Below are 15,264 nucleotides of genomic sequence, written 5' to 3' on the forward strand. Positions count from 1 at the left end.
CCCTTCAGGCCACTATCTCTCTGCAGAAGCTGAGGGCAGCCTCCGAACAGGACCCTGTCCTCTCCCAGGTCCGCACCTACATCCAGAACGGCTGGCCTCACAAGGTCCCAGAGGAGCTGGCTGCGTTCGCCCGAGTCAGACAGGAGCTCTTCTGCTGGAACGACACCTGCGTGGCACGTGGGTTTTGCACAGTGGTCCCAGCTGCTCTCCGTGCACGTGTTTTGAATATGGCGCATGAAGGCCACCTGGGCATTGTGAAACTGAAACAGCGCTGCCGAGACCTGGTGTGGTGGCCGGGGATAGACAGAGATATTGAGGCTCTGGTGAAGGACTGTTCTGCCTGCCTTGTGAGTGGCAAGACTGGCCACCAGGCTCCCCCACCCCTGCAACCTCTCGCCTGGCCCTCTCAGCCCTGGGAACACCTGCAGTTGGACATTTGTGGTGAGATCCATGGAGTTCCCCACCACCAACGCTTCATGGTGGTCACCTACGATCTACACTCAAAATGGCCTGAACTCACCACTTCCGGCACTGTGACCTCACAGATCATCATCGACTTCCTGGACTCTCTTTTCTCTCGCTGGGGCCTCCCAAAGACCATCACCACTGACAACGGCCCTCAGCTGGTCTCTGCTGAGTTCACTGCTTATCTCGAAAGCAAGGGCATCCGTCATATACGCACTGCGTACTACCACCCCCAGGCCAATGGCGGCGTTGAACGTTTTCACCAGTCACTGAAGAACGGCCTCAGAGCACACATGGCCCAAGGATGCTCTTTCACGCAGGCCATCCGTCACACTCTGCTGCACTATCGGGCCACACAGCACTCGACCACAGGCGTCTCCCCAGCCTCTCTCATGCTAGGCCGGGAACTGTGCATGCCCCTTGACAGGCTCCGCCCCTCCACACCCCAGGCACCTCCCTCTGGGGTCAGAGCCTCAGTCACTCGTCAGCAGACGCGGATGAAGCAACGGTTTGACCAGTCAAAACGAACCAGGGTGCCAGACATCAATGTGTCAGACTGGGTCAGGGTCCGCAGGCCCCACAGGGACAATAAAATGGCTTCATACTGGTCCTCTCCTCTCCAAGTCACCCGTCAGCTGGGCCCAGCCACTTACCTCCTCAGCGATGGCACTCGGTGGCACTCCAGTCGTCTACGGAAGGTGTCAGCTCCGCCACACACAGCTGGTGACACAACCTTAGCCATTCCTTCGGCATGGCGAGATGCCCCGGGGCTTCATGCAGCTCCTACACGGGCCCCCGACATTCCTGGGCCTCAGCTTCCCCTGCCTTCTCCCTCCCCACCTCGGCCTGCCCAGCCTCAGGCCGCCCCGCGACCTGTTCGCACATGTTTACGCCCTGGCCACCTAGAGGACTTTGTGTCAACCTTTCATGTTTGAAATCCTGCCGGGGGGGGGGGGATGTTATGTCTGCACACATCGACAGTGCTGCATTTGATTTGGTGCTGTTCTATTGTGCCGGGATCGATTGGTGATGCCTTCGGGCTCTGGGTTGTTTGATCGGGTCTGCCTGTGATGCTGTGTCAGTCTAAATAAAGAATGCAACGTAGCGGTTGTGTCGAGCGACAGCGCTGTGTCCTGACGTGATTTCTAAATACAATACAGAGACCGTATCGTTTTCGGAGTTCATTCACCGAGAGTGAGAGAGAAACTACTGAACATCGGTTCCGAGCTAACATTGGAAAAAGCAATAGACGTTGCTAGGTCTCATGAACTATCACAAGCACAGCTCAAAACCATTGCTAGCACCAGCACGGGCACGCGCGAACAGGCTGTGCATGCAATCGGTCGGAATGCAACAAAGAAGAAGCATTGGAAAAGGCGCGAGGACGACACAAAATGGCGCGCAGCGTCAGACAATGCCTCATGGAGAGAGAGGGACAGCAACAGCAGTAAAGGATGCAAATACTGTGGGAACAAGACTCACAGTGGAAACGAAACATGCCCAGCAAAATGCAAGCAATGCAAAAGCTGCAGCAAATGGAACCATTTCGCTAAAGTGTGTCTCTCCAGACCAGGAAAAGGCGTACACACTGTGGAGGAAAATGAGTCTGACAGATGCTCAGACAATGAAGAACTGTTCATCGACGCATTGACACAAGGTAAAGACAGTAAAAATATGGATCAAGTTTTCGCTGATATACAAGTAGGTCCAAACAAAAACACAGTCAGTTTTAAAGTAGACACTGGGTCCTCAGCTAATGTCATTCCCACACAAGCTTTCAGAAGACTGGGAATACAGAGTGCATTGCAGCCCTCCACTCGCCCACTATATGGCTATGGTGGTGAGCGGCTCGTCATTCAAGGTAAATGTGACCTGAAATGCCAGTACAAAGGCACCCAGTCAATGTTGAAGTTCTATGTTGTTGACACACAGGCACCACCTGTGCTAGCATTAAAAGCATGCTTAGACTTTGGACTGATCAAGCTCATACTATCTGTATCCAACACACCCGAGATATCACTCATTGAGGAGTACTCAGATGTTTTCAAAGGAATAGGACTGTTTCCTGGTGAATGCACAATCCACGTTGACCCAAATGTAACACCTGTGGTCCACCCACCGAGACGCGTTCCAGTAGCCTTACGCGACCGTCTCAAAGAGGAGCTACAGAACATGGAGAAGCAACAGATTATTGTGAAAGTCACTGAACCGACTGAATGGGTCAACTCAATGGTGGCACCAGAAAAGCCACGCACAGGAAAAGTCAGAGTGTGCCTCGACCTGAAGGACCTGAACAAGGCTGTGAAACGACCTCATTATCCTCTACCTACCCTCGACGACATCACCTCCAAACTGGCAGGAGCCTGCTATTTCAGTGTCATGGATGCTCGCTCAGGGTACTGGGCGATAAAACTCGCAGAAGAGTCGTCCAAGTTGACAACATTCAACACGGTGTTCGGAAGATACCGTTTCCTTCGTCTACCTTTTGGGTTGATCTCCGCCCAGGATGAGTTTCAACGGAAGGTTGATGAGACCTATGAAGGTCTACATGGAGTCACAGCCATAGTGGATGATGTCCTCGTATATGGAAAGAGCAAGGGGGAGCAGGACAGCAATCTCCGAGCCATGTTGCAGCGCTCCAGAGAGCGAGGAGGGAAACTCAACCTGAAGAAGAGCACGATCTGCGCCACCGAGGTCAGCTATTTTGGGCATCGCATCACAAAGGATGGAGTCAAGCCTGACCCAGCCAAGATTGCAGCTGTGAGAGACATGGAGCCACCCAAGGACAAGGGTGAGTTGGAGACAATCCTCGGTATGGTTAACTATCTGTCCAAGTTTGCCCCGATGCTCTCAGACATCAACACACCCATGCGTCACCTGCTGAAGGAGTCGAGTGAATTCAGATGGGATGCGCAGCATGACGAAGCTTCCAGGAAGATGAAAGAAGTGATCACACGCGAACCAGGACCAGTCTTAGCCCACTATGACCCTGGTAAAAAGCTCAGACTACAAGTCGACGCATCGAAGTACGGACCAGGTGCAGTCCTGCTACAGGAAGAAAAGCCCTTCGGATATGCATCCAAATCGCTAAATGACAGTGAAGTCAATTACGCACAAATAGAGAAAGAGCTATATGCTATTCTGTTCGGATGCAAGCGTTTTCACCAATACATCTATGGTCGTCATGTCATCGTGGAGAGTGACCACAAACCGCTTGAGTCCATTATGCGAAAACCACTAGCAGCAGCGCCCCCGAGACTACAGCGGATGATCCTCCAGCTACAGCGGTATGACTTCACCATCGTACACAGTCCAGGCAAGGAGATCCACGTGGCAGACACGCTGTCCCGCAAGTCACTCACAGACCAAGATGACAGCCTCAGAGAAGGCATGGACATGCAGGTACATACAGTGTACAGTGGCCTGCCGGTCAGTGACACGAAACTGACAGAGATCAGAGCTGCGACTGCCGCAGACACACAGCTCACAATGCTGAGAGAGACAATCAGAGAAGGATGGCCTGAGGAGAGGAGAAGATGCCCTCAGAGTGTTGCAGAATACTGGAATCACCGAGATGAACTGTCAGAGATGAATAACATTTTGTTACAAGGCGAGAAAATCATCATACCTACCTCGCTCCGCGCAGAGATGTTATCCCGGATACACACAGGACACAGGGGCATGGAGAAATGCAAGCAGAGAGCCCATGACATGGTGTTCTGGCCTGGTATGAACAAGCAGATCGAGGAGATGGTTGGACAGTCCCCCACCTGCCTCACCTACAGACCGTCAAATACTAAAGAGCCCATGATCAGCCACAAGATCCCAGACAGGCCATGGCAAGTAGTCGCTACTGACTTGTTCACCTGGAATCATGACAATTACATCGTCACAGTGGACTATTACAGCAGATACTTCGAACTCGACAAGCTACACAGCACAACATCCTCAGCTGTGATACGCAAGCTGAAGGCAACCTTCGCCAGACACGGCATACCTGAGACTGTTACCTCAGTACTCAAGTATGGAGTTTGAGACCTTCGCGAAGACTTGGGAGTTCACCCACACGACTACCAGTCCGCATCATCCCCAAAGCAACAGCCTCGCCGAAAAAGCAGTACAGATCGCCAAGTTGCTGATGGAAAAGGCCAAGGCTGACCAGAGAGACCCCTACCTGAGTCTGCTTGAGTATCGGAACACACCTGTCGACAGCTTCAGATCACCAGCCCAGCTGCTCATGAGTCATCGTCTACGCTCAATTCTACCCAACACACACCAGCAGCTTCAGCCCAAGGTCGTCAGTCACAGAGACACACACGCCAGGAGAGTCCAACGTCAGCTACAGCAGAAAAGGTACTACGACAGGTCAGCGAAGCCGATGTCACAGCTGCACGAAGGACAACACATCAGACTCCAGGAGCATGGCTGTTGGAAACCAGCAGTTGTCATGCACCCAGCGGATACCAGCAGATCCTACCACGTCCGTACAGCTGAAAGACAGGAGTACAGACGAAACAGATGTCATCTCCTGGACACAAAAGAAACACACACTGACACTCACACCAACACAGGCATTGACGATAACTATGGTCAACTCACAATTCACAACACACCACACGTCTCACATGCAGAGACTGTCCCCTACCGGACAAGGTATGGACGAGCGGTGAAGCCCAGAGAGGTTCTGGACCTGTAATGTACAAGGGTGTAGGCGGATCGCTGCCCTTATCTAAAAAAAAAAAAAGTATTGTAAAATGTTCTTGTGATTTGTATTACCTCTTAAGTGTTTGATTACTTACTGTAGTTTAATATGCATACAGTAATATTGAATGAATGATATTACCTGTTTTATTAAGAGTATTGACTCTATCAGTGATTACTATAAAATGTGTTTTCTTTCGTCCGGATTGTTCATACGTTTGATATAGGACATGTGCTACTAATGTTGGGAGTCTAATGTTTGATTTCAATTTCTTAAGAAAGGGGATGTAATATTCTCGAGAATATAATAGCCCGTTTGGCTATAAGGATGTGATACAAGCACTCCTATTGGCTGTTAAGTTAGCTACAAGTTGATTGGTCCATCTGACGCATGAGGACGCAGGGGGACCACGTAATCGTCAGTCTATGTTTAGCACTCAGAGGAGTCACTACGGCGGAGTTAGTTACTGTATGATTGTAACCGTCACCGTTAAAATAAAGACACTGAACTATAAAGTCGTCACCGGATTCCTCCATAGAGACAGAAAGTCAGACAAGACCCACTAGACTTTGTGTGGATCAAATTAGGTCATCACGGCATCACTTATTAGACTTTTTTTCACCTCATTAAGTGACCTCTGGTGCGCTTCTGTCCAAGTCCAACGAGCAGTCTTTTTAGTAAGTTCCCTCAAAGGTTGAGTTCATCTCATCTCATCTCATCTTAAGCCACTTTTCCGGGGTTGGTCGCGGTGGCAGTAGACTAAGTAGGGCACTCCAGACGTCCCTCTCACCAGCAACACCCCCCAGCTCCTCCTGGGGGATCCCAAGGCGTTCCCAGGCCAGATTGAACATGTAGTCCCTCCAGCGAGTTCTGGGTCTACCCCGGGGTCTCCTCCCGGTTGGCCATGCCCAGTAAACCTCCAAAGGAAGGCGCCCAGGAGGCATCCTAATCAGATGCCCGAACCATCTCAACTGGCTCCTTTCGATGCGAAGGAGCAGCGGCTCTACTCTGAGCTCCCTCCGAATGTCCGAGCTCCTCACCCTATCTCTAAGGCTGAGCCTAGACACCCTACGGAGGAAACTCATTTCAGCCGCTTGTATCCGCAATCTCACCCTTTCGGTCACTACCCAAAGCTCATGGCCATAGGTGAGGGTTGGAACGAAGATTGACTGGTAAATTGAAAGCTTTGCCTCCCGGCTCAGCTCCTTCTTCGCCACAACGGTCCAGTACAACGTCCGCATTACTCCTGATGCTGCACCGATCCGCCTGTCAATCTCCCACTCCATCCTACCCTCACTCGTGAACAAGACCCCGAGATACTTGAACTCTTTCACTTGAGGCATCAACTCACCCCCAACACGGAGGGAGCAATCCACCATTTTCCAGTAGAGAACCATGGCCTCAGGCTTGGAGGTGCTGACTCTCATCGTGGCCATTTCACACTCAGCTGCAAACCGCCCCAGTGCGCGTCGGAGGTCGCGTTCTGATGAAGCCAACAAAACCACATCATCTGCGAAGAGCAGAGATGCAATTCGGAGGTTCCCAAACGGACACACTCCTCACCTTGTCTGCACCTTGAGATCATGTCCATGAATATCACAAAAAGAATCGGAGACAAGGGACAACCTTGGCGGAGTCTGACACCCACCGAAAACGTGTTTGACTTTGTGCCAAGAATGCAGACACAGCTCTCACTTTGGTTATACAAGGACCAGATGGCTTGTAGCAACTGCCCCGGTACCCCATAATGTTGCCACAATAACTCAAAGATTTGAGTTGGACTGGCTAACAGTTGTTTAAGAAAAAAAAAGAAGAAAAATAGGGTTGTAATGTTTATGGTTTATAGTGCATGTGATGCTTCTTGTGTTGTAATTTCATGTTTTATTTTATTCATTGAGGGGCGTTCTTGGTTCATTTTGTTGTAAGTGGTTGTGGGTTGAAAGAAAGAGGACGACAAACCCCGGAGAATGTAGAATCGCCTTAGATAGTTACGATTGCCAAGCATGGAAGCTGAATAATAAAGGAATTTAAACATTACATTGCTGCCTTGGAATTAGATTTAATAACTTTACAACTGATTACATTTTTTACACCTTCTGATAATTAACCTTCCCCAGTTTGAAAAGCTTGGACCCTTCAGTAAGGTATAGGATATGTTAATACCTGAAAGGATAACTGAAAAAAAAGCCCTGGTAGTTCAGACCCTGGTGTTGTCTCTGGCTTGGCAGGGCATCACAGGGATTACAACTGGCAGTGCTCTTGGGTGAGGCAGTGGGGCAGTTTGGTAGAGTAATATTAAGCAATCACAATTTCAAGTCATGACGATGCAGTCACTAACTGGCAATTAGTGCAGTGGGAAACCTGTACACGTGCCCTGACACAGATACCCCTGGAGATGCCTGCAGGTTAATATAAGCAGTCAGCTGGCTACACATGTATCATAGGGTCCATGTAAAAAACACACTGATTTTATCCATCCATCCATTCATTATCCAAGCCGCTTATCCCAATCGGGGTAGTGGGATGCTGGAGCCTATCCCAGCAGTCATTGGGTGGCAGGCAGGAAGACACCCTGGACAGGCCACCAGGCTGTCACAGGGCTCACACACCACACACACACACACACACACACACACAAATTTTATGAACCTCTTAAATGGGTGACAGTGAGGCCTCCAGAACACATGATATTGGACATGAAAAGTATATGAAAAACGAAAGTTATATATAAAATATTTACTGTACTGGTAATTTTACACCTCACCCTTATGGCACACATTAGTTGATAATCTGCACAATCTGTACAATGAATGGGGAATTTGTGACAATCGCATTCAAATGAAAACGGATATTACAGTATAATAAAATCGCATAATACGAAGTCCTGTTATGAGGAAACAGCTTTATATAACAGTGACTTGTCAACTTGAAAAAAAAACAATCAGAACATTAGCATATTGTGTGATACAGTCTAAGCCCACAGCACTCACATGCAGTTAATATGAATAATTCCCTTGGGTGGTGACAGTTACATTAGTTAGTGCCTGGGTATTAATTTACTATACAAATAAAGCATGGTAAGGTTACAAGTATGAATAGAACAGGATCCTGCAGAGCCTAGTAAGCTTTCCTTATGATTGGTCTAGTTTTTCACTATTTAACTTGTACTGACCTGCTTGTTTTAACAAAAGATCAAAAGAGCAAATGACAGAACCATATGGACAATTGGTACAAATAATCCAGCAGTACCTTATACTTTTATTTGGCATATATAGAAAGTAAAATAAAGTTGATAAAAGGTAAAAATTGCATTTTCTAGCAGATTCCTGATGGCTCCTTCACATAGCATGCACACTATATGGAATCAAACCTTAAGAGTCATGTCCTGGGTCAACCCCTACCCAGGGCACTTTGATGTTAACCTCTTTACTATGACTCGGTGCTGTCACATCCATAAAAAGTGGAAAATGCAAAAAAAATGTAAAAAATAATAAATCTGCACTTCAGTCCACATTCATGTCCCTAGACTCTGAGCTGATCCATATGTGTTGTGGAGGTAGTCCAAGACAGCAGATGTACTCGATAGAGAATTGAACACTTTTCTTTCAGGCTGGGAGCTAACCCTCTCCAGCATGTAGATAAGGTGATGGTGAAAGCAGGTGAACGGGGTACCCTGCTCTATAGCAATGTCCACCCAGTCCCATACACACTCCAAAGGCGTATCCTCATATCCAGCAAACATTGCAGGGTTGGCCAGCAATCCCCGAGCAGCCATCACACCTTCAGAAGAAAAAACAAAGACAAGTATGAGGGAAAGAAAATAGAGAGAACTACTTCAACTGATACCTCTTCGTCATTTAATCATATCACACTTTTAGTACCAATGACACCACTAGCATTTTTTACTGTTTTAAGCTACAATCCTGAAGATCTTATTTTTACCTTGCTGAATCCTATTTGAAATCATGCTGTTGTGTCATTACTTTTCCAACCACCAAACTGAAAAATGACCTGGGTTGAACCTGGGTTTTCACTCTGGTGGGCGCTACACATTGGTGGTGGTTGAAATTAGTTATCCCCTTCAATGTGACACACTTTGGGTGTCTAGAAAAGTGCTATATAAATGTAATGATTACTATTATTATTATTAATTTATTTGCTGGCAAAGCATTTCTATGAGCTTGGTCTGCCGTATCTGCTTATTAAGCATAATAACTTTGCTTCTTCAAACTCACTGCTACCTGCCTTATTCTTCCACATTTGGCTTCTTGGGTGGAGACATAAAAATGCTTTGTGGCGCATCATTTTTCTTGGCAAAGTGCTACCAGACAGTTATCATTAAAATCAGTAAGTACAAAAATGTTCAGGATTTAAGATTTCCTTGGGATTACCTTTAACATCTTTGACAAAGTATCAAAAAGGGTGTTTGTTTGCATGTATATTTTCAGGATTGTGGCTTTAAAAATGGCTAAACACTGACACTTCGCCTATGTCACTTTGCCACTGTCGTGTTACTCCATACAGACTTTTGCACATTGTATTTCATTTGCATATATTTGTATATTTATTTATCGGTGTTGTCTCTATTTCTTCTTCTTGCACAATTTCGGGGGTTGCCAAAAAAGGCAGTTCACTGCTCATTGTATTTGTACGTGAAGTACATGATGAATAAACCTTTTGAATCTTAATGCAGAAATGTCAACTACGAAACAGTACCATGCCATAGAAAAAAACAAAAACAAAACTACCATCAACACCAGTGAGCCGGTGAATGGATTCCACATCACGGAGACACTTTATGTCACCATTTGCAATGACAGGGAGGGACACACTGTCTTTTATCGTCTTTATGGCATCATAGTGGACTGGCTGGTGCCGTTCATCTGCTGTACGCCCATGAACTGTGATCCAGGACACACCGGCTGACTCAGCCTTCTGGCAAAGATCTACTGTCTGCCTTAGATCCTTGTGAATTCTGCAGACATGATGGACATATTTCAATGTTGCAGTGTCAGGTTACAGGAGACAAGCTAATCAGAAACAGTGATTTGGGTCTGTGATTTGAAGTGTGTCTTTTAATAACACATGATCTCCTAGAGTTCAAATAAGATGGTATAACCTAGAATATGTCTTCTCTTCCTTACCTTATTTTGATGGATGCTGTATAGTTAGGATTATCCACTTGGTTTCGGACCTTTCTGACCATGTCTTTGACAAGTTCAGGCTTGTTGATAAGGCATGCACCATAACCCTCTGACATGGCCCATCTGAAAATGCACACAACAAAAGAAATCAATCAATGTGAGTGTGCATGGGATTTAAATCATTTCAACCTAATGTCTCATTCCAATGAAATGTAGTCAGGGCTGCTTTTCTGTGCACACAGAAAAAAAAGTCAAATCATGAAATTCAATTACAAAATCGGTTTCATGTCCAAAGCCGGCGATTAGTAAGAAATAAAAGCATCTTTGACTGAAGCACCTCATTGACATCTACAGTATTAGTATCACACCATATTATGCTGTTCATTTTAGCAGTTTGATTTTTAAGCCATTCCAAAACAGCAAAAAGCCAAGTTAGAAGTAATTGAGGCATTAATGGTCAGGGCCTACTGTAAATACACTGCACCTCTGGGGACAGCCACAGTTGAGATCAACTCCATCTGAGAAAGGAGCAACTGCGCAGGCTGCATCAGCCAAGGTCTGGGCATCGCTAGCAGCGAACTGCACAATAAGAGGTCGGTCAGCTGTTGGAAAAGATGGAAAAAGTAACAGGGCTTGAAAAAGTATAACACAAAATTGCAATAGAACACATAACTGTAAAATGCAAACCCAAAGACTAAATCAGCTTTCAATTGGGAAAAAAAAGGCACTCCAATTAATCTGTTAAGACTGTATTGCACCTGGCTTAACACATCTCAGCCTTTAAAAATGCCCAATGCACTTGAAGGCCAATTAAAATAGAGGCTTTTGATGAATTGATTGGAGTGCCTTAGATCTTTCTGTATTCAAAACATTCCTTTCTTTGTCCAAAGAGCACACAGTCACAGTTTTGAACACTATAAGCTATAAAGCACGACTGCTTTTTATCTGAACTCCATAAATAAAAGAAAAATGATGTAAAGTTCAGCTTATGCTGCTAAGTAAAGTAGTTGTACATTTCAACAGATGGATGCATAAACTCAAATATATTGATACCATAGTATAGGTACTAATCTTGAGCTATACCCACTCACATTCATTTGTTGTGAATTCACTGTCTCTGGCTTTGACAGATCGCATGAAGTCCGCAGCGACTATCATTGGAGTGAAGCAAATTTCACAGTCATATTTCCTTACCAAAGATCTGAATGCCAACCTGAGGAGAAATAAATTAAAACTTAAAATAATTAAATTGTTGTGCATATCATTAAAAAATACAAAAGTCAGGGGCGTCCGGGTAGTGTCGCGGTCTATTCCATTGCCTGTCAAAGTGGGGATCGGCATTTGAATCCCGTGTTACCTCCGGCTTGGTCGGGCGTCCCCACAGACACAATTGGCCGTGTCTGTGGGTGGGAAGCTGGATGTGGGTATGTGTCCTGGTCGCTGCATTAACTTCTCTGGTTGTAGACTTGCTCACATTAACCTCTTTTTCTCTTTGCATTTAATACATTTTTAGCAACACTACTGTGTAGGCAAATAAGATGTTGAATGTTTGCCTGTGGGACATCTACTCAACATACACCTTTTTCGCAAAGTGGAACATGTTTTCTACTTCACACGTCTTAGATGATTGCATTTGTTGCAGATAAAGGTTCAGAAAAACTGAAAGTCTTAGCTCATATGTTTGCTGCCTTATTGTTGAGTCCTTGGAGCAAATGCTTTTATTAGCCACCAAAAGAGAAACCTATCAAAGCTAAAATCAAAAGAACCTCACATCCACTGTCAGACAGCTTGACCATGAAAAGTCTGACGCCCCTACAGTGAGAGTAAATAAAATAAATTGCAGTATAAAACTTCTGTCTTGTTTCAGTTCTGTATTATCACTCATTGCTTTTTATAAGTTTTACTGTTACTGATTATGTTTGTTTCATGTTTGCTGTCACCGACTGTACCATCTGCTATTTTCACTTGCACTGGTACAATACCCATTCATTGTGGTAACTGTTACTGGCAGCACAATCTGTCACTTGCAGTTTACGGTTTACAATATATTGCATTGTGTCACCTTACCATTGTACAGACATCACTGAATCATTTTTGTACATACCCTCTTCTTGCACTTTGATTAATCTAAGTTCTTTTATTTCCCACTTGTGTGTTGAGCCAGCAGACCAAGCATTTCATTATGAGTGTAACTATAAACTTGCTTTCATACGTGACAAATAAACTCTAAACTTGAACACTTCTCATAAGGTATGTCTTTATGCATGCTCAATAATCCAGGCAAGGAAATCACAGAAAGTTGAATTAGTTCACCTGGACATAACGTTTATTGAGAGAAAAGTTTCATCACTCATCTAAGTGACCTCTTCAGCGGTCAATAAACGTTGTGTCCAGATGAACTGATTCAACTTTCTTTGACTTCTTTGAAGTTATGTTTAGTCAGTCAATGCGCCAATGGGAAACAATGAAAACGAAGAGGACTAAAACAAGCGATTTTTTTTTTACCCAGACTAGGTTAAAAAAAATGGTGAATAGGCAACATTTTGGGTTTACGGATATAGTTCTCCCGTGCATTTAAATACAATAAAGGGGGCATCCCGTCCCAAATAATAAACAACAACAAGAAGTCTGCAATCACAGTCACGATTTGGCAAATAGTAGCAAAAAGACGTGATTCTCAACAACATGCAAAAAGGGATAAAAACGTTTGCAATAACCCAGATGCAGATTATAGCTGACGATAAAACAATGACTTGGGGCCATAGTTCTACTATAATACATCCATGCTTGGGGCTGATAGATATAATTGAATTCATTCTGGATAGCGGTAGCCGCGAAATAATGAGCTAAGCGTTTGCTACGTAAGCCGAGGTAAAGGGACGGTCAAATAAACTTACTTGGAATACCGAACCATCGGGGCACATATTTTCAGGACCTTTCCTCTTTGAAACATATCTGTCACACCGGGATTTGACGTCCTCATGTTGCTCCACCAACACCGTTAGCTGACTAGCACAGCTTGGTTAGCAAGTACACTATTGGAATGAGTGGAAGTCGGTTTGTGGATCAGTCTGTTTGACAGCCTAAACTCTGTTTCACCACTACAGCTGTCACGACCGTAAACACTGTCCCGGCGTCCACATGAGTAAACGAAGATAACACGTATAGATCATAGTGGCTTTCTGAATGACAAAACACACGGCGAAAATCAGTCGTCGACGACTATTTCCCGCGACAGTTACACGACCTTTGAACTGTATGACATAGTAAAATGCGACGGATTTATCCTTTTGTTTTATTATTGTTATTTCCCCCCAAAAAATGATACATTGTATAAATTGCAGGAAAGTAGCGACGGACAATTTCTCTCACTGACTGCATGAACGCGTGTGTCTTTTATTTCATTCACAAACCAACAGCCCGCGCAGCATGGCGCTGCTCCAACCAATCGTCGTCGTAGCTCCCCCTGTCAACCCAGAAACGCTTTCTTAAAGCGACCAGAACCGATTATGGTGAATTATGCCCATAGAGTCCGCTACATACGTACCCCCAGAATTCATCTTAATAGAAAGCGTAAACGTGGAGGGGGGCGGATGGCCCGGCCGCAACGGCTTCGCCCACTGGCGTAACATATTTATTATGGGCCCTGGTGCAAGCAACCCTCGTAGACCCCCCCCCCGTCTCTCTCTCACACACACACACCACCACCACCATAGGTGGGTTTAGTAAGTAATTTTAGTAATTTATTTGTATAGCACCTTTCACAGATATACAATCGCAAAGTGCTTCACAGCATAAAATATAACAAATAAAATAGAAATATCAAAATAAAAGACAAAGTTTACACAGATTAGTTATTGTAAAGGTCAGTACGTCAAAGATTGGCTACACTTCAGAACCACGGAGAGCAGACGCACAACGGACAGAGTTCGGAAACCTAAACAGACGGTCTCTAAATCAAATCAGTCGACAAGGCAATGAGACAAGTCAACAAAGCAACTAGGCTGTAGTATAGCTAATTGCCTTGCAGGCCCGTAGCCAGAAACATATTTTTTTGGGGGGGGGGTCGGGCAACACTGCCGAAAGCTACCGGTAAATAAAATTCCCACACTGTATACTATAGCCTAATACCCAACCGTACGGTAAATGTCAACGTATTAATGGCCCATAGATAATCATCAATGCATTAATAAATAAAAGTGGGTCTCACCTTATAAAAGCAGGTCCAATCGTCTTTTTTGTCTGCAAAAGATGTCCAGTACCTCTTCCGGTATCACCACAATGTCTGTGCTCCGAGAGCAATGTCAGTCCATTAAGCCGTCTTTCCGTCATTGTACTGCGCATTTTGTCCTTGATCCTTCCCAGACGGGAAAAACTTCTCTCGACATGGGCACTGGTGACAGGAAGCGTGGTCAAAACGCGGAGAAGCTTGAAGATGCTTGGAAACAACTCACTGTTACAGGCATTTAATGCCTCAATGGCATTTTGTGGAACATAAGTTGCATCTTTCCATTTATCCCGCCAGGTGTCAATTTCTGACTTTACAACTTCCAGATACGGTGACACTTCATCAGGATACAGGTTGGAGAGCGCTTGAGCTGAGCTGTCGTTCAGCATGCTGACCTTAGATGGCAGTAAGGAGCAGAGGTTGGAGATCACATTTCTGTGTTTGCTGAAGCGTTCCTTCATCTGTGATGAATAAAAGTCAAGCATGACTATGAAAAGCTTTTGCCGGTAGTGATTTTTACAGGCCTTCAATGGATCCTCATTGCAGTCCATGCCTCTTCGTGGTCGAAATTCAACCCCATACTTGGCTGCTTAGGAAGAGGTCTTTTGGAAAATCTGCCTGAACTCCATCTCAGAGTTAGCCCTCATCTCATCTACCTGCTTAATAACAGCATCAGCAGCTGAAACGCAACTCACCAAGTCACAATTTTCCTTCTGAAGGAAGGT

The 15,264-nt window shown here is 45.3% G+C and overlaps 1 protein-coding gene across 2 annotated transcripts in view; it reads right to left on the minus strand.

Moving 5' to 3' along the window:
• Nucleotides 1-13,592, minus strand: part of LOC130115493 (tRNA-dihydrouridine(20a/20b) synthase [NAD(P)+]-like) — a 30,184-nt gene extending 16,592 nt beyond the window's left edge. Inside the window, exons 1-6 of one of the 2 annotated variants that reach the window (XM_056283175.1) lie at nt 13,209-13,592; nt 11,403-11,524; nt 10,796-10,913; nt 10,312-10,434; nt 9,916-10,142; nt 7,850-8,947 (exon numbers count right to left, since the gene is read on the minus strand). In XM_056283175.1, coding sequence (XP_056139150.1) covers nt 8,682-8,947; nt 9,916-10,142; nt 10,312-10,434; nt 10,796-10,913; nt 11,403-11,524; nt 13,209-13,294 — 942 coding nt within the window. In that variant the 5' untranslated portion in view covers nt 13,295-13,592 and the 3' untranslated portion in view covers nt 7,850-8,681. Of the gene's footprint in view, nt 1-7,849; nt 8,948-9,915; nt 10,143-10,311; nt 10,435-10,795; nt 10,914-11,402; nt 11,525-13,208 lie in introns of those variants that run through there. The other variant, XM_056283176.1, reaches the window with a different exon arrangement.
• Nucleotides 13,593-15,264: the final 1,672 nt, after the last annotated feature.

The sequence above is a fragment of the Lampris incognitus genome, chromosome 7, assembly GCF_029633865.1.
Source record: "Lampris incognitus isolate fLamInc1 chromosome 7, fLamInc1.hap2, whole genome shotgun sequence".
Lineage (NCBI taxonomy): Eukaryota > Metazoa > Chordata > Actinopteri > Lampriformes > Lampridae > Lampris > Lampris incognitus.